The sequence below is a fragment of the Barbus barbus genome (assembly GCF_936440315.1).
Source record: "Barbus barbus genome assembly, chromosome: 35".
NCBI classification, from domain to species: Eukaryota; Metazoa; Chordata; class Actinopteri; order Cypriniformes; family Cyprinidae; genus Barbus; species Barbus barbus.
The window spans coordinates 234,490-255,162 of record NC_136763.1 but is presented as its reverse complement, the minus strand read 5'-3'; the positions used below and the strand labels follow the sequence as shown (position 1 = coordinate 255,162).

Here is a 20,673-nt window from a genome sequence, read left to right as displayed (position 1 = left end):
GGGCAAGGGAATAAAGTGGGCCGCCTTCGAGAATCGGTCCACCACGGTCAAAACTACCGTGTTACCCTGAGAGGGTGGGAGGGCGGTGACAAAATCTAGAGCGATATGGGACCAGGGTCTCGAAGGGACCGGCAGCGGTTGAAGGAGCCCATCTGGGGGTCTATTGGAAGTCTTACCAGTGGCACAAACTGAGCAAGCCAAAACAAAACTGTGAACATCACGAGCCATAAGTGGCCACCAAAATCGTTGCTTGACTAAAGATGTAGTGCGACTGACTCCTGGATGACAAGCCACATTGGAACAATGACCCCACTGAATAACGTCGGACCGTAATCCCTCCGGCACAAATAACCGGTTCGGTGAGCAGCCGACCGGAGGCGTTACCCCTTGTAAGGCTGTTTTGACCTTCGATTCGACCTCCCATGTGAGTGTGGAGACAATTAGTGTCTCTGGAAAAATGCACTCGGGAGTAGGCGGGCGATCGGAACGGTCAAAAATACGTGATAAGGAATCGGGTTTGATGTTCTTGGAACCCGGGCGGTACGAGAGAGTAAAATCAAAACGTCCGAAAAAAAGTGCCCACCGAGCCTGCCTGGAGTTCAATCTTTTGGCAGTTCTAATGTATTCCAAGTTCTTATGATCGGTCCATACGATAAAAGTTACCCCCGACCCTTCTAACCAGTGACGCCATTCCTCCAATGCTAACTTGACTGCCAACAACTCTCGGTTACCAATGTCATAATTACTCTCGGCAGGGGACAAACGATGGGACAAAAACGCGCATGGATGCATTCTGTCGTCCGCCGGAGAGCGCTGGGATAGCACTGCACCTACCCCCACCTCTGACGCATCGACCTCCACCACGAACTGACGTGATGGATCAGGGGTGACTAAGATGGGGGCTGAAATGAAGCGGCCCTTCAGTTTGGCAAACGCAGCCTCAGCTGCGTCTGACCACTTGAACGTAGTCCTGGGGGAGGTCAAGGCGGTCAGAGGCACGGCTAGTTGGCTGAAATTGCGAATAAAACGCCGGTAGAAGTTGGCGAAGCCCAGAAATCTCTGTAGGGCCTTACGGGAATCTGGACTTGGCCACTCCACCACAGCCTTAACCTTGTCAGGATCCATGCGCACTCCCTCGGACGACACAATGTACCTTAGAAAAGGAACAGACTGTGCATGAAAAGCGCATTTCTCCGCCTTGACAAAAAGCCCATTCTCTAGCAACCTCTGAAGCACTCGCCGGACGTGCTGCACATGTTCCTGGAGAGATGAAGAAAAAATCAGTATGTCATCCAGGTAAACATATATGAACTGATCTACCATATCTCGCAGCACGTCATTGACGAGTGCCTGGAAGACCGCTGGGGAGTTGGACAGCCCGAAGGGCATGACCAAGTATTCAAAGTGCCCCCTAGGGGTGTTAAAAGCAGTCTTCCACTCATCCCCCTTCCTAATGCGGACCAAATGATAAGTATTACGTAAATCCAATTTTGTGAAAATAGACGCTCCCTGCAATCTCTCGAAGGCTGAAGACATTAACGGCAAAGGATAAGTATTCTTTACCGTGATGTTGTTCAGTCTCCGGTAATCAATACAAGGTCGCAGGGATCCGTCCTTCTTCCCCACAAAAAAGAACCCCGCCCCCGCTGGAGAAGAGGAGGGCCGGATGAACCCCGCTGCTAGAGAATCAGAAATATATTTCTCCATAGCCTCTCTCTCTGGAACAGAAAGTGAATATAACTTGCCCTTAGGCGGAGACGTACCTGGCAGTAACTCTATAGCACAGTCATAGGGACGATGTGGAGGGAGAGAAGCAGCACGAGACTTACTGAACACCTCCTTCAGGTCTAGATACTCCGTGGGCACGTTAGACAAATCCACTGCCTCCTCCTGAAACGTAGAAACAGAAACAGACGGACAAGCAGACACAAGACAGGACTCATAACATTTACTGCTCCACTCCGATACAGATTTCTGCTGCCAGTCGATCTTGGGATTGTGTTCCGTGAGCCAAGGGTGACCTAAAACAATGGGTGCCAGGGGGGAGTCCAGAATGTAGAAGGATATGGTTTCAGTGTGGTTGCCAGATACAATGAGTGTGATGGGTCCAGAGGTGAACGAAATGGTAGGAAGTGCTTGGCCATTGAGAGCGTGGACGCCGATGGTGCGAGTGAGGGGTAGAAGGGGAGCTTGAACCTTTAGTGCAAATGTGTAATCCATGAAGTTACCCTCAGCCCCAGAGTCCAGTAGTGCTTGACAGTCGTGAGTGTGGGCTGACCATCGTAGTCTTACCGGGAGGAGTGTAGATGTCGATGAGGTCTTCTCAGCGGAGATCCCACCCGACAGTAGCCTCAGACTTACTGCCGGGCTTGCCCCTTTTACTGGGCAGTTGTAGGCGAAATGTCCTGCCGTGCCACAGTACAGGCACAAGCCCTGGGATCTCCGCCTCTCCTTCTCCTTCCGGGAAAGCCGAGCTCGCCCGACCTGCATGGGCTCGTGATCGTGGATGGGGCTGACCGCGTCCCTGTCGCTGCCTCGTGGTGTAGACTTCTCCCCAGGAAGCCGAGCGGGTAACCTCCACCGCTCGACTCGAGAGAGTCGGGAGTCTACACGCAACGCCAGATCGACAAGCCCATTGAGTGTGGGGGGGTAGGTCCAGGGCATAGATCTCATTCTGGACGCGATCAGCCAGCCCATGCAGGAACATATCCCACTGCGCCTCCTCGTTCCACTGACACTCTGCCGCCAAGGTCCTGAACTCGATGGAGTAGTCAGAGACGGATCTCTCCCCCTGTCTGAGATCCGCCAGAATCCGCGCGGCCTCTCTCCCAGCAACCGCGCGGTCAAACACTCTCTTCATCTCGGCGGAGAGTGTCTGAAACGAGGCGCAGCATGGATCCTGGTTCTCCCACACCACTGTTCCCCATAGTGCTGCTCTCCCAGTCAGCAGCGTGAGCATGAACGCCACCTTGGTCTGCTTGCTGGCAAAGGTCTTGGGCTGCAGGGAGAAATGCATAGCACAGCGAGTCAGAAAGGCACGGCAAAAGTTCGGCTCACCGCTGTATCATTCCGGAGTTGGTAGGCGGGGCTCTGACTGGGAGACGCTCTCCGGTGGTACGAAGGGAGCTGGCGGTGTGGGTGGTGCAGCGGGATCTTGCAGATGTTGCACTTGCTGGGTGAGCTCAGACACCTGCGCCACAAGAGCACGAATCGCCTGTCCCGACTCCTTCATGCTCTTCTCCTGGGCCTCCATCCGAGAGACGCTGGATCTTAGGAAGTCCTCCCGCGAAGAAGTAGTTCCACCTGCTGCTTCCATTTCCTTTGGTCAGATCGTTCTGTCACAATAACGGGGCGGAAGCAAAGATGCAGGTGGAAAACGTTAAATACATTTATTAAGGTCAGACGATACAAAACACAGTACAGTCTCTCGGATGGGATGGTGGCGCAGGGACAAGATGGACAGCGTGCTGGTGATGAGTGGTGATGGTGAATCCAGTGCCGGTGAACATCCAGACGACGAAAACCACGATGATCCCAGACAGACGAGGACCAGGAACACTGAAGCAGACGGCACACGAAGCACGACACGGAGGACATCAACCAACGATCTGACAATGAGAGGAGAGTGCGGTGAGGCTTTATAGGTGAGTGGATTGGCAGCAGCTGGTGCGGGGAGTGAGATCAGCTGGCGCGCTGATGAGCGCTGAGCAGTAACGCCCACTCACACATACACACACACAGAGAACAACAATTACACGAGACATGAAGAAACCAGTAAATTCATGAACCATGACAGAAAGTTGGAAAAAAGCATCTGTCAAACGTGTGTGTGTGTGTGTGGGTGTGTGTTTGTATTGTGTGTAATTGTGTGGCTTTAATGGATCATTGTGCTATTATTGGATCAGATGTTTTAATCGTCTCTTCTGTGTGTATTCTGTCATATACACTCTTATACTGAGTCTCTTCCATAAAGGCAGCTGGTCTTCATGATGCTTGTTCCTGTAAGAATATCTCTCTCTCTCACACACACACACACGTGTGTCTGCCAGCTCTCGTTGTGCTGCTCACAGGAGTGTATGAGTGAGATGTGCTGTGACGGCAGCTGCTGGCAGATGATTACTGGACATATGCACACCACATGATCAGTCTGCTCCATGTGTGTGTGTGTGTGTGTTATGGGTTGGAAAGCTTGGGATATAGTTAGAGTGTCATTTAAGCAATGAAAATTATGTCATCACACATTTTTTTTCATGTACATTATTTCATATAATGAAATAATTCATATAATTTATATATTTACTTCATTGTAGTGTGTTCAGCTGGGTTTAGTCATTCATTTGGACTTTAATGACATCAGTCAGATGCAACAGTATACTTTACTCAAAATATATCTTCCTCAGCGCATCGTAACAGCTGCTCGATCTGCGTCCCGTCGCTGAGACTGAATTTAGAACAGCATACTAGCATTCTAGCATACTACACTGACTGACTCTGAGTAGTAGAAGCAGTCATCCAGCATGTGTTTCCTGCTTGTCAGGTGTGTCTGTGCATCAGCGCCACCTGCTGTACAGGGTTAAATCATATTTCTGTTGTAAACACACCTTTCAAAAGCAATTAGTCTGACATTATCATCTCACATTTGGTTTGAATAAGCTGCACAAACATTTGAGTGAGTCCTCTATTCTGAAAACGCACACTTATCTGTCCGTCCACCCACCCATCCATCTGTTTATTCATCCATCCATCCACCTGTCTGTCCATTACTTGTCTGTTCATTCATCCGATTATGCATCCATCCATTTGTCCGTCTCTTTGTCCATCTATCCATTCATCCATCCGCTTATCCATTCATCCATTCACCCATTCATCCATCCATCTGTCTATTCATCCATTGATTGATTGATTGATTGATTGATTGATTGATTAAAATGTTTATTTCAAACATGTAAATAAATATAGTAAAACCAAAACAAAAACAATACAGCACAATACAAAATAATTGTAACTTACACATGTCCAAAAAGGAGTAGGATGAAGCATAAACTTATTTAATCCTACCCCTTCTCTGCTCCGCATTGACAATAATAATCAATAACAATAATCATCAAATTAACTTTACATAACTCTGTCATCTCATCCTTGTCTTAATACACTTTCCTACATATATTTACAGTATACATACAAACAGAACCTAAACTGACTAAATACTCTGTATGAACACCTAATCAGATCCGTTGTTCCTCCAGATATATTCTGAGAACCATACGTTTATACTGCTTCTTAAACTGGGTCACACTTGGGCATTGCTTGAGCACTAGACTTAGTCTGTTCCACAATTTCACTCAACATACAGAAATACAAAAGCTTCTTAATGTTATACGAACATAAAGATGCTTAAAATTACACTCTATCCTAAGATTATATCTCTCTTCTCCATTCAGAAACAATTTTTGAATATTGCCAGGGAGTAAATATTTTTTTGCTTCATACAATATTTGTGCTGTTTGAAAATGAACCAAATCTATGAATTTAAAAAAATAATAAATTTGTATTTATAGCAATATTTGTATTGCTCTTTTTTGCAACATAGATAATGATAATAATCTGCATTTATATGTATTACCCCAAACCTCTTAGCAATAATTTAAGTATGGTAATATTAATGCACTATAAAGAATGTAGAGTTATTTGTGGTTCAGAATATTCTTTGCCTTATTCAATACTGAGATACTTATTATACTACTATTTATTATGTACATGGTTTATGTGAGATTTTCAACTTAATTTATCATTTATTATCACCCCAAGAAATTTATTTTAATTTACCCTTTCTATATCCACACCATCTGTCTGTATCTGAATTTTTTACTATTTCCAAATAACATACATTTAGTTTTATTAACATTTAATGATTATTTATTTATTTTTAATTTACTAATTTGTAAAGTAATAGTCTCTAATAATTATTTTAAATTCCCCCCAGAACATAAAATGTTTGTATCATCTGCGAACAAAATTAACTTTACTATTTTTTGATACTTTACAGATATAATATATGTAATATATCCATATATATATCCATCCATCCATCCATCCATCCATCCATCCTTCCATCCATCCATCCTTCTGTTTGTTCATTTATCCATCCATCCGCTCATCCATGCATCCATCCAGCCATCCTTCCGTCCATTCGTCCATCCGTCCGTCCATTTGTCCATCAATCCATCCATCCATCTATCCATTCATTCATCCATCCATCCATCCATCCATCCTTCTGTCCATCCATCCATCCATCCATCCATCCATCCATTTGTCCATCCATCCATCCTTCAATCCATCCTTCCGTCCATCCGTCCGTCCATTTGTCCATTCATCCATCCATCCATCCATCCATCCATCCATCCATCCATCCATCCATCCATCCATCCATCCATCCATCCATCCATCCATCCCTCCGTCCATTCGTCCATCCATCCATCCATCCATCCATCCATTTGTCCATCCATCCATCCACTCATCCATCCATCCATCCATCCATCCATGCTTCCGTCCATTCGTCCATCCATCCATCCATCCATCCATCCATCCATCCATCCTTCTATCCATCCATTCATCCATCCATCCTTCCGTCCATTCGTCCATCCATCCATCCATCCATCCTTCTATCCATCCATCCATCCTTCCGTTCATCCGTCCATCCATTCATCCATCCATCCTTCCGTCCATTCGTCCATCCATCCATTCATTCATCCATTCATCCGTCCGTCCATGTATCAGCGGGGCATTTGGAGCGCAGCAGGCGTTTCAGGAGGAAGTTAATTGGGTGTAATCAAGCTTAGCTGTGCGTGCGTGTGCTGCCAGCGAGATGAAACTCACTGCTGCTAAAACGCGTTTGTGAAATGAATGATAACGGCCCAAAACAGCCCAACATCCCATAATGAGCAATGAGAAGAATGATGAGCACAAAATAATAACTGTCTCCTGTAAGTATGTTGACAATATTCCCACAGAAACTCCTTAATTGAATCTGTTTCCCTGCGAGAGACGATGTTTGTATTCCTCTCTCTCTCTCTCTCTCTCTCTCTGTCTCTCTTGTTCTTTCTCTCTCTCTCAATCTCTCTCTCTCAGCTTTTTCTCCTCAATTAAACTGCTGACATTTTCAACATCCCAGATCTTAAATTAAAAAGCTCTCGGTTGCCCACAGGATGTTTTTACAGCGTTTATGCCGTGTATGAAGTGACTGTGATCTGCCAGACACACGTCATCAGTTTTTACGTTCAGAAGCAGACGTATAATAATCGAAAAATGCCCTCATTCACCATTTTATTTGACGTCTTGGCATTGAAACCTTCTTTCTGCAGTGTCTGGCCTCTCATGAGCTGGTTCTTGCTTTAGTCCTGGTCTGTGGGATCACATCAGGGGCCGGATTTATAAAACTTTTTATAAATTTATAAACATTTATTAAAAAAAATGTATTCCCAAATATTCTTTTCTTTTTTTTATTAAGACAAAATGTAACAAGAATTAAATTTTCTTTTGGTATAAATTATTTCTTAAAGTTAGCAAAAACTCCGCACTGTCTTAAATCTCCAAATTTAAGATGTTGAATGAATTCATGAATTAGGTTTGCTTCAGATGATATCTGCACTCGTTTCCTGCAGCTCCTGATGGTTAGTCAAAAAGTTTTTAACAAGAAAATTCATTAAACAAACACTTTTTTATGCCCTTTAAGTCAAGTCACCATTATTTAATATGCACTGTAAAAAGTGCTATATGTGTCAAAGCAGCTTTATAGTATTAAAGGGGTCATATGAAGTTGCTAAACAGAACATTATTTTGTGCATTTGGTGTAATGCAATGTGTTTATGTGGTTTAAGGTTAAAAAAACACATTATTTTCCACATAATGTACATTATTGATGCTCCTCTAATATGCTCCGCCTTTCTGAAACAATTTTACAAAGCTCATCGTTCTGAGAAGCGAGGCGGGCTCTGATTGGTCAGCTATCCAGTGCATTGTGATTGGCCGAATACCTCAAGCGTGAGACAGAAATGTTACACCCCTTACCGCATTGTGATGCCGGGTCCTGGCGCGACGAGACTAAAACAAAACCCATTATAAACGAGGCATTTGTTGCATCCAGTGGTGACATAATTACTGATTATAATGACTTATACTGTCTTTTTACGCATCATGTTGCATCGCCCTGTGTAAACATTACCATGTCTGCATTTGTGATCGAAGAAATGACAAACAACAAGCACTACTCTACACTGCTCAAAACTCACGTGTGAATCGTCAGTAGCAGAAACGTACTTACAGGCTGTGAGTCAGAGGCGGCAGACTGTCCTTGCAAAGTTGGAATTGCCCCACTTTGTAGAAACGTCAGGCTACTCCCAGCAGGAAATAGTCCTCCGTAAAATGCGCTGCACATACTCGAATATTTGGGTTGAACTGTTGTGGAACAGTGTTGTAAATACAACTTAACCACTGATTTCTAGTTGTGTCCTCTTTTGGAAGCCCAAACAAAGTACTTTTGCTTTCACAATGAAACACAGTGTCTCCAGGACATGGCGCTGGTCGCAGCAACAGTACTACAGCGAGAATAATAGTTCCGCCTTCTTTCTTTGCGTATACATTTGGGCGGTGTTTTGCAAATCTTCCCACACCGTGATGTAGACATGTGGGGCGTGTTTGAATGAGCCATTTTAGGGGAGCATGAACGAGTCTTAACTTTTATAAAGAATATCTCTTTGGTTTTCAGACTTTGAGTCTTTGCAACTTCAGGGATCTTGTCTATGCACAAACAGTTTATAATACACCAAAGAGAAAGGAAAACTTGAAATCGCATAATATGACCCCTTTAAACAGGGAAATAGTGTGCCGTTCTCCTCTGGCCAGACAAAACCAACAGTTTAATTCTAGGCTGCAACAAAGTCAGATCGTGCAGAGGACTCATCTGGCTCATGGTCTTGTCCCGATGGCCGTCTAGGAGACAAAGTCTTCACTGGGGATCTGTCTCTGGAGCTCATCTAGTTGTCCTGATCTCTGCTTTAGAAAAACAACATTATCGTGAGGTGCCTACTGTGTTTAATAGGTAAGGGATAATGTACATCCAGCCAGTTGTTATCGCAGAATGAAGCCTGACAGGTTTATCATCGCGAAGCGGAGGACTGTTGTATAAGACTGAAGGGCTTTATTTTGTCACAACAACTGGCTGGATGTATGTTATCCTGCTTATTACATGGCTACTTGCCACAAAACTAAATAATTAGACACAAAATATTGATTTGAGTTGTAATATTTGAACGCAAAGCATACATGAAGAAAGCAGTTGCTAGCAAGCAGCAATTTCAAACTAGACGGACATTTAGAGATATGGTACAGTCATACTGCTTATTACATGGCATTTCACCACATAAATAATTATGGCGATAAAAGATATTGATTTAAGATGAAACTGTTTTAAAATCTTACCAGTTTGTTAGTTATCATACAATCCATTACAGTGTACAAACCTGTCGCAAAATAGCAGCAGCTGCGTATGTATGAGCAATACCAGGATGACAGAATTAAATATTTGTACAGAGAATATTTGAGTTTTAATATTTTGTTAGACAACCAAACGCAAAGCTTCTGCGAACAAAAAAATGTTCCCAGCAAGCGATTAGAGCCAACTGCAGTTACCCAGATGAGCCTGTGTTATTAGTTTTTACTGGATGTTATCGGGGAATAACATACCTCGGAATGTGCTGACTGACCAATCAGAATTGAGTATTCCACAGAGCCATGTAATAAATAGATTTATCATTAATATTTGTCAGGATTTAATATGTTATATTGCACTACTGTCAGTTTATTCTGAAGAAAAGAGAATATTTGAGAACTTTTGAGAAATTTTGAAGAATTGCACATGTGAACTTCTTAGAATTTAGATTTGAGATCAGTTCTTAAGATGATTGTTGTGAATCCAGCCTCAGGTCCTGAGAGTCTCTGCTGATACTTCATTAGATCATTCAGAATGATGTTGAGAGGAGAAACAGCCATTGACGGGACTCACATTTCTTTCTGAAAATCAGCTCTGAAATATACGCACACATTTCACAAGAAAAGAGAAATATAATGGCTGAAGATTCTGTAATGACTCTGCCTTTCCCTAAACGATTGTCCCGTTCTGAGACATTTAATTTCACGTGTAATAAACATACGTGCAGAAGTAAGCCAGCACACACACACACACACACACACACACACACACACACACACACGCAAACACACACACTGTACAGTAGGATAATTAACAGAAATAATCATATTTTAACCATATTTCATTTCACACAGCAAAAACATCACAAAGTTCGTTATACTGCTGCAATGAACCTTAATTAGCCCTCCCCCCCATACTGGCTGCCACGGCAACCAGCCCCCTCCTGTCGTCATAGCAACAAAGACCCGTAACCTTTTAATATGTAGGTTTTTTGCTGTCAGTGTTTGTAAATGTCACCTGACAGCAGCCGCACTGCTGGCGTCTCCGAAAGATCCTGCCAAAAGCCATCAGGGTTTCCTGCGTTCCTTCACCCATCCCCCCTCCACACGAGTGTCCTTCACAGAGCAGCTCTGCTGAGATTTGATAGGATTTTGATTTGACTCGCTGTCCAGCAGGCTTTGACTTTCTCAACGTGCTAAATGAGTTGTCGTGTTTTATTTCGGGGATTTGGCACTCGGCGAGAGAGAATGCAGGGACAAATAATGCGACACGCTTCTCTCGGTGTTAATTAGCAGCTGCGTTGTTTCTTTAGTAAATAAAACATTGAGGGAGACACAATTAGCAGAGCCTGTCGAGCTCTCAGCATCTGTCTGCAGCAGCTGTCTCAGATGAAATGTCGCTGGGACGCAGCGCTAGACCTATCGGAGAACATTCGGAGTGGTGCAGAATCTGTTTCTAAATGACAAATTATAAATGTGTGGAGTTTTGGACAGTCTAGAATTTATGGGCGAATTCCAAACTGTTTTTTTGCGCCCCTTAAAGGGCACTTCGGGAAGGGGACACCATTTGTAGGGACGTTCCAAATGAAAGTGAACAACTGAACCCCTTCATGATGGGCCCTTCCAGAAGTCCGTTAGCGAAGGGAACATGCAATGATCACTTCATAGAAGTTCCCTTTGTGATCATGTGATCTTCGGTTAGGAGATTTTGCGATGCATTTTAAAGCAAAGTTGGGGTTGATTTCGACTTCACATACAAATGTAAGTTGAATAGGCTAATTAAATTTGTCTTTATTTTAATGTAATACAAAATGTTTTTCATCAGTGATAAAAAATATGATTTAAGATAGTGGTGAAAGCAAGTTTAGCATGAAAAGGTTTAATGGTAATAAGACACAATTAGATAATATTTGAATAAAATAGTAATAAGAAGAAATATTTATTTGCAAAAACTGATGGAGTGCCAACGTTGTCATGGTAACATTTGATCAGTCATTCTCTTCGCCAAGGGAGTTCCAAACGCTTATTTGAGACAGTAATGCCCTACTCCCCTTAAAGAACACACTTCAAGGGCTCTACTCCTCTAAGGGAGTAGGGCATAGGGATGCTCACTTCCATTTGGAATCCGCCCTATAATTCATCAGCAGCAGCATGTGACATCAGTGTCAGTTACCACAGAAGCTTGGTTTCTTTCAACACACAGTAAATGCATTTGCAGCAGTGCGCATGTATTGTAAGCGTATGGAGCAAGGCTTCCAGCGGGTTTCACCACTCTTGCATGAGCTCTTCAGTAGAAACGTTCATTATGTGAGCTGTGTTTGTGGCTGAATTGTTATGTGGACTCTTCTCGGTCTGCTCATGTGCTGTGGATGAGTTTCTCCAGCTATATCCATGTTTTCTCCTGCTGTGGACGTAAAGCACGAGCTCAAACCTGATGATGTCCCAGCAGTTTGTCTCATGTGAACACAGACGGTGTGTTTGAGTTCGGCAGTGACTCCATTACTGTACATGTGATTCTTACAAACCGAGTCTGAACGATTTTCACTGTCAGTCATCATCATCATGTCGCAAAGGCTGTAGACAGAGCTGAACGTCTACAAGTGCTGCGGTTAAAATGAACAGTTTCTCATCTTTATGTTTGCTATGAACATTCCTGTAGATTTTAATTTCAAATCACACACTTTGTAAGAAAATGTCAAAGTAAATAAAACAGCAAAACAATAAAATAACATTTATTTGTGTTTCTACTTAAAAAAAAAAAATCACATTTCACTCAATGTGTTGATTTCTGTTTCTTTGTAATTATTTGTGAAATTTAATAGCAATTTCTGAGTGAAAGTTGTTTCAAACCATATCTGTAACTGCACGTCTACCTATCACATGATTCTGGTATCTGTTGTCATGCTTTCACCTGTAGGGTGTTGTGATGTGAGCGTTGTTTGCTTTAGTGAGTAAGAGATGAGATGCTGATCTTTCTGTGTGTGTGTGTGTGTGTGTGTGTGAGTGAGTGAGTGAGTGAGTGAGTGAGTGAGTGAGTGAGTGAGTGAGTGAGTGAGTGAGTGAGTGGGTGTGTAACTGTGTGAACAGCAGTTGAGTGATCATGCAGGAGTATTTGAGCACCTGTGACCCAGTAAGAAGCCTGATGAAAATCGAATGGTCTCTCTCACACACACACACACACACACTCACACACTCACACACACACACACACACACACACACTCACTCACACACACTGTTACACACTCACTCACTCACTCACACACTCTCGCACACACTCACACACACACACTAACTCAGTTACACACTCACACTCTCACTCACTCACACACACACACACACACACACTGTTACACGCTCACACACTCACTCTCTCACACACACACACACACTCAGTTACACACTCACACACTCACTCACACACACTCACACACACACACACACTGTTACACGCTCACACACTCACTCTCTCACACACACACACTCACACACTCACACACACACACACACACACTCACTCACACACACTGTTACACACTCACTCACTCACACACTCTCGCACACACTCACACACACACACTAACTCAGTTACACACTCACACTCTCACTCACTCACAGATACTCGCACACACACGCACACTGGGCCTGATCAGTGTCTGAATGTGTTATTTCATGTATGAAGGCCTCATGTAGTGCTGTCAGATGCTGTACATCGGTCCCGTTGTATTAACACAGTGTTCTCTGTCTCCGCAGTGGACGGCTGTACAGATTGGTCTGTGGACTACCTAAAATACAAAGTTCTGCTCGGGGAGCCTGTGAGGATTAAATGCGCTTTATTTTATGGATACATCCGTGCAAACTACACACACGCTCAGAGTGCCGGACTCAGTCTGATGTGGTATAAAAGCACAGGACATGGAGACTTCGAGGAGCCCATTTCATTCGATGGGAGCCGGATGAGTAAAGAGGAGGACTCCATCTGGTTCAGACCGGCCGAGTTACAGGATGCCGGACATTACTCATGCGTGTTAAGGTACTAGCTGCTTTCTTCCTCTGTGTTGTCCTCATATTGAACATTTACCTGAAGCTGATCTGTGTGTGTATCTTCACACCGATTCGTCAGCATCATGACTGTCTATGTTAAATGTTAATCATGATTCCCAAAACCAAGATCTCTCATAATTTCTTCAAGTTAAACTGGACTTTTATGTTGATGGTTTGTGGTAAAGATCTGTGAGTCTCAGTGTGTTTGATGGTGATTTTTTCTCAACGCAAACACTGTAAAGCTGCAAAAGTGATTCTAAGAGAAGCTCTGGAGATGAAGTTATGTGCTCATATATTAAAACACTGTGAGCATCATGCATGTTTGAGTTTGTGTATAAGACCAAACTATGGCTCTCATACAGACAGAGACCCGCAGAACATGCAGATTTATATTTAAACAGTCTTTCCTTGGTTCAATATTCAAACACATTAGTCAGTTTGATGATTTAAGTGTACTCACCATTGACTACTTTTGAGTTATTCATCCAAAATCTGACAAATTCCATGACAGTCTGTGTTATGCAGTGCATTCCATTTTTATGACTGGATTTTGCAGTTCCATCCCATGTTTTCCACGTCTCAGGAATCACAGAGGCCCCAGGAGTTCTTTTGACAGTCTTTCTGAATTGTGGTCTCTCTCATTGTGAATCTGTTGTTTTGCAATGGGCAGGTTTGTGGGGATTTGATTTGGGCTGATGGTCACATCCATTTACAGTGATCAGGAGCAACACTAACTCAATCAATAAGACCTCATCCATCCGCCCTGTTAGACAGACAGAGACAGAGGAGAATGGACTTGTGTCTGGTGCATTAATATAGAGACTCATCAAGACAAATGACAGCTGTGAGTGAAGCACACGATGAAGAGTGATAAGATCAGATTATACCACCTCGTGATGCTTTTATTCCACTCTTTCTCATGCCACACTTTTACCATTTATGGTTTGTGTTCAATAATGAGGTTTCATGCATTTTTAATTCAGGTCACGTCTCTGAATTAATGAAAGATTTGAGCGCCGGTTCTTCTGATGTGATGATGTTTGCGAACAGTAGCAGTACCGCTGCAGAGGTCAGTCCACCGGAAACGGGGGAAGTGTGGCATACGTTCGCATGATGTAGTACGTCGTTAATCTCGCAGGTAAAGGCCGTTTCCTGTCAATGGCTCATTAGGTTCCCGCATTAGGAGAAGACGACGTTTGAGCCTCTCTCTGAACTGAGACAGCTTTGATCTGAAGCGAAACACTGTAACAAATGAAGAAGGAGAACTTCAGTGGAGTTTAAGGAGTGTGTTCCTCACAACACAAGCGTATTACTATCCCTCGCTCCCGCTCCTTCTAAAATCTCCATCAGGTCACATGACCATCAGGAACGGACCGCTGAGTCTTAATTTGACGAGAATCTTTCTCTCCGCCAGATTAGAGATATAGGGAAGCTTTAGCTGTTGTTATGTTATTTATTAGTCTGTTTATAATGTTTTTCTTTTCTGTGGTGTTGCTTCTGCCACATACTGGACACACTGACATTACTGCACACTTACAGTACAGTCTGAAATCTATAGATCAAATGCAATATTGATCACGAGGCTGTGAGGGATAGACTTACAGTCGTACAATGCCACATACTGTAGAATGGGTCTAGAACAGATGACGTCATTCTCAAAACTCTCAAGGTCTTGTCTCCTGTAAGTTTTCTGTTGTTATTTCAACAGTTGTCATATTGTTAATCAACAGTATAATCCATCGAACAGCCTGTAATTCTGTTCTTCACTGACTCGCTTTCATTCCTATCAGATATTAAACATGGTGTTAGTTTATATAATTGCAGTAATGAGGTAAACAGATTTTGTTTTTTCAGTACTTGATAATCATCTCATTATCTGCATCGTTTTTCATGATTTTCATCAGGTGAATGAGTAATTTTTACTACTTAAAACACTGAACTTGTGTCTGAACCGTTCTTACAAATTATTAAATTGCATTTAAACTGAATTTCTAAAGAGGCAGGGGCATTTCAGTTTATCTGCACTAACGATCAATGAATCTCTGAAGTCAAGTCACCTTTATTTATATAGCGCTTTTAACAATGTAAATTGTGTCAAAGCAACTGCACAATATCAAAAAAGGAAAATAGTGTGTCAATAATGTAAAATGAAAAGATTAAAAAACAGATTTTCATTGAATTCAGTGATGTCATCATCCAGCTCAGTTCAGTTTAAATAGTGTCTGTGCAATCAGGTCGATGATATCGCTGGAAATGAAGTGAATAATTTCAATGTGTCTTTGAACATGGAATAATTTGATACATTAAGAATGAAATGTGATTTTGTGAATTATTTTTCAGTGTTAGTGTCGATTGTAGAATGTAGGCTTCATTTAATTAGGAGAGTTAAAAAGCAGATTGGTTATTTAAATTTGGAGTTGAGTTGAAATCTAACTTCAGTCATATGTGCTGCAGTCACCTTTGATCTCATGACCTGCATTTGACAGTGTGATGATGTAGTTGTGTGTGTGTGAATCTGATATCTATTAGAGATGAGAAGAGAAAGCACCAGAAGTTTAGAGGCTTTTATAAAGTTTATTTAATTTCTCTGCTTGGAAATGTAATAATGTCTAGTGCAAAACTGCAGTAGTTGGGTAAGTCGCGGCCTAATGGTTAGAGAGTCGGACTCGTAATCCAAAGGTTGTGGGTTCGAGTCTCGGTCCGGCAGGGATTGTAGGTGGGGGGAGGGAATGTCCAGCGCTCTCTCCACCCTCAATACCACGACTGAGGTGCCCTTGAGCAAGACACCGAACCCCCAACTGCTCCCCGGACGCCACAGCATAAATGCTGCCCACTGCTCTTTGTGTGTGTGTGTGTGTGTGTGTGTACACACAAACACACTTTGGATGGGTTAAATGCAGAGCATGAATAGTATGGTAGAGCATAATAGAAAGTATGGGTCACCATACTTGGCTGTATGTCACTTCAGTACTGTCACTGCTTTCTAATTCGATTGTATGTGTTTGATCAGTACTATACAGTATTGTTGTTGTGTTCAGACACAGTGTAGAGCCGCACTCATCTTTATCTGCACCATCAGATTGATTTATTATTGGTATGGCAGTCAAACGTACACATCACATTAATTTAAATAGTCAATGAACATTGGAATTGTTAATAGAGTAGAAAAGTCAGAAACAAGCATTAGAAACTGAGACGAGAGGCTCTGGTGACTGAAGGGATTGAGAGGCGTGGCGATGAAGAGATAGAACAGGGTCTAACTTCACGTTAGCGGAGGGAGACTGGCTGAATTGAGGCCTGAGAGGCATTATGGGTAAACAGTGGCAGTGTGTTGGGCTCCAGCAGTATATAGTTAATCAGCCGGCCTCGGTGCTGCGACACATGAGTTATGCGTCTGTCCGAATCGTGTCTCCTCCACTCCCAGCAGAGCCTGACCTTCCTCCGGCTCATAAATAATCCAGCGCTCATAAAACACTGATTTAAAGAAGCGCTGTAGTGAACCACGACGGGCCGCAGCGCATCCTCAGACAGACGTCACTCGAGGGACAGAGTTTCTGACTCTCAGGCTGCGTCTGAAGGCGTCTTTCATTCGTTTCCCCCAGAATGCTCAGTTCCATCTGTTATAGTCAGAGAAATGAAGTGAGTGCAGCATCACAGACGTGAATGTGACTGAACTGCATCTGGCTTTTTGACATCCAGCAGAATCACTGTTTGTGCTTTCTGTGAGATACTGCCACCCTCTCTAGTCTGTTAGTTCATAATGTGTCTCTCATTTCTGTGCTAGTGTACTAGTGAGTGAACGTTTACCGCTGAGATTCACACGCGTCCTCATGCAGCGTCAAACTGTACAGAACCTGCCAAAAGTTTGGAAACAGTATGTTTTTTTTTATGCTTTCAATTAAGTTTCTTCTGTTTGCCAAGACTTCATTTATTTGATCAAAAATACAGTAAAACAATTATTATGGTGCTTAAATGGTATTATAAATGGTGCTTATTTATTAATGTTTCATATTTTTATCAATGTTAAAAACATGTTTTTATGCTTAATAGTTTGTGGACATTTTTTTCATGATTCTTGGATTCTTTTCTTGAGCAGCAAATCAGTATATTAGAATGATTTCTGAAGATCATGTGACACTGAAGACTTTTCACTGTATTGTATTTTTAATCAAATAAATGCAGCCTTGGTGAGCAGAATAGACTTAACTAACACATTAAAAATATTTGGAGACTTTTGACAAGTACCGTGAATCTCATTGGACAGCAGTCGTGCTCCTCATACACTCTGATTGGCTTTTTCTTGTATCGAGTTTCACTGTATTTTCATGTTTGGTGAAATGCTCTGGATCTCTGTGTGATCTGCAGGCGTTCAGAGGGAATTACGGCCCGTGTTTTTATGATTTAACCAATGCAAGCTTCCCTATTCCCACATAACGGCTGCCTTCATCCACTAATAAATTATCCTCCAAGGTCTTTAATGCTTCCAACAATGAATCAAACATGATCATACGTTTAGTCAAGATGCCATTAATTCTAAGCTGACCCTATTTTTAGTGGATTCACTGATATTCTTACCTTATGCTCAAATGAGTGTGGAACTGTGGGTAAAAATTAGGGGTGTCCCCAACTAAGGATTTTCATAGACGAGTCAGAATTTTCGAATCTTGCCGATAGTCGACTGATAGTTGAATCATATGTTTGGGGGGGGGGGGGCACAATACATTACCAAGAGTCAAGTCAGACGTTAGACAGTCATAATTACTGACGTTAACACACAGGGAAAATGTGTAACGGATGCCTCGCAGATACAAAAATAATGTTTTGATTAAAATATAGTTAACATTAAACATCAGCAAAACTCTAAGAATTCACTACATGTTTTACAATAGTGCTCTCATTATAACGTTATGTATACGACAGTAGTTATTAATGTTCTGCATTTCTGTTTTGAGCTGCGAGCACTGAAGTAGAATGAAGCTTTTGATAGGTTTATAATCAATGGGATTTAACTCATTTATTTCATATAGAATACGCTTCATCATTTATGCTGCTGCACGTCTGCTCGGCTCTGAGTTAACTAATTTTGTGGACGCGTTCTTCACACAACAACGCGCAGAAACACGGCAACTAAACTCTAAAAATTCACAGCGTTTTATTATAATAGTGTTCTCATTATAATGTTATGTATACAGTATGTCAGTCCCAGTCAGTTATTAATATTCTGCACTGTTGTTTGTCCTGCTCGCGCTGAAGAGATAATCACCATTGTACTACAATGAAGCGCTTTACTGTAGCATAACTCAACCAAATGCATCTTATACGAGAAAAATTTAATATTCACAATATACATATAAACCAGCTGAAATCGTTTGAAATCACTGATCGAAAACCTGATCGAAAAAATCCAATCTTTCACTCTGCAGGTTTTAATTTGAGTCTCAATAAAGTTTTAAATCCCTGCCACCAAGATGCTCCTCTGTCGGTCACAGATTATGGAAAGTGAAACTTAAATCTATAGGGGTGGTTGGATTTATTCACATACCTTACAATATTTATTTAAGCTTCTTTCTGTTCAGATTCTTATTTACAGCATAATCGTAATAGGCGGTATATTAACTTATTGGGAGAAAACCGGTAGTTCTATGTGAAATCAGACATACACCCCCATATAGCCAAAATGGCATGATTATAACACCCTTCAAATATTCGACTGTGAGATTGGTATCAAATCAGGCTCCTCCTATCGAAGCATTGAATCTAAGACTATTCAGGGCCGCCCCTAGTAAAAATATAATCTGTTTACTGATATAAAATCCTTTTACCGTTCTGCTAGGGAGACACATACATGATTCAGGGAGGTCAATAAGTTTCATAACAGAAATGCTTCTAGATCACAGTCAGTGAGTGTTTGCCATCATTCACGAGCCGGACGCTGGTTTCCTCCACAGAACTGCAGGCGGTTCACTGCTTAGCATCAGAACAGCAGAAACACTCCTAATTCTCCTCCTGCTTTGATGTGAAAGAGGAAACAGTGAGATGTTTAGAAACGACGCTGTCGTCCATCCATTTATCGGAGCCGGTCAGGATATTTAAACTCATTTGCACAGGTGTGTCCATCTGTCTGATGATCTCACGTCACATTGAATCTGCATCTCCGCCTCATAAAGATCCCCCACTTTAGCTGACGGCACAGTTAACGGCGTGAGACAGCTTTAGCTATGGAGAATTCTGGAGATTCCAGAAATTACCCATGATCCTCTGCGTGTCACAGATATGTCACACCCGTTCGTCTACCAGCAGCTCGCTGTGTTTCACCATATCAGGCCCGTTAAAATCTAGCATATTTTTTTGACAATGCTCACGGTGACAAATGTTTTTTTTTTGGGGGGGGGGGGGGGGGGGGGGGGGTTCAATGTTTTAATTAACAGAAACTGGGACTGTCAATATATTAAATTAATTAACCACATTTTTTTTTTTTTTATGATTCCAGAACTTTCAAGAGCTGTTTGTTCCTATAATAAATCAGATGTTTAAGGGAAAAATAAAGACATTCAGAGTTTTTTTTTAAAGCATTTTAATAAAGTTAGATTATTTAAATATAGCTTTTATTGCGTTGTGGGTCACAACATAAAACTGATGGAAATTAAAATACTGGTAAAACTTCAGCTCCCACAGATTCTTTCGTTTTCCAGCATTTTTGTGTATTTGATCCCTTTCCAACAATGACTGTATGATTTTGAGATCCATCTTTTCACACTGAGGACAACTGAGGGACTCATATGCAGCTATTACAGAAGGTTCAAACTAGGGCTGAACGATTAATTGCATTTGCGATAATATTGTGATATGAAAAAATTCGGTTTTCAACCGCAGAGGTTGCGATTACACTCTGTCACGTGACATTTGAGAGTAAAGAGGTGTGTTCGACTTGAAGATCGATCGGTGAATGATATCAAAGTACGGCGAGAGAAAGCATAATATATTAATATTAAGACCCTTTCGCACGGGACGGGGCAGTCGCGAGTGTCATTCATTTTCTACAGTAAGCTTACACTGTGATGTACCTGAGAGAAAACACATCTGACCGTCTAATTTTCCCCAGTAAGAAAAAAAGTGTTTTAAAAGCTTCTTGTTTTGCAGAACG

General features: G+C 42.2%; 1 protein-coding gene across 1 annotated transcript in view; it reads left to right on the top strand.

The window, feature by feature from the left end:
- Positions 1–20,673, top strand: part of LOC306855220 (interleukin-1 receptor accessory protein-like 1-B) — a gene marked incomplete at both ends in the record, with an annotated part of 267,168 nt that overhangs the window by 79,996 nt on the left and 166,499 nt on the right. The window contains one exon of the mRNA XM_079393738.1: positions 13,239–13,518. Within this exon, the coding sequence (XP_079249864.1) occupies positions 13,239–13,518 (280 nt within the window). The remainder of the gene's footprint in view (positions 1–13,238; positions 13,519–20,673) is intronic.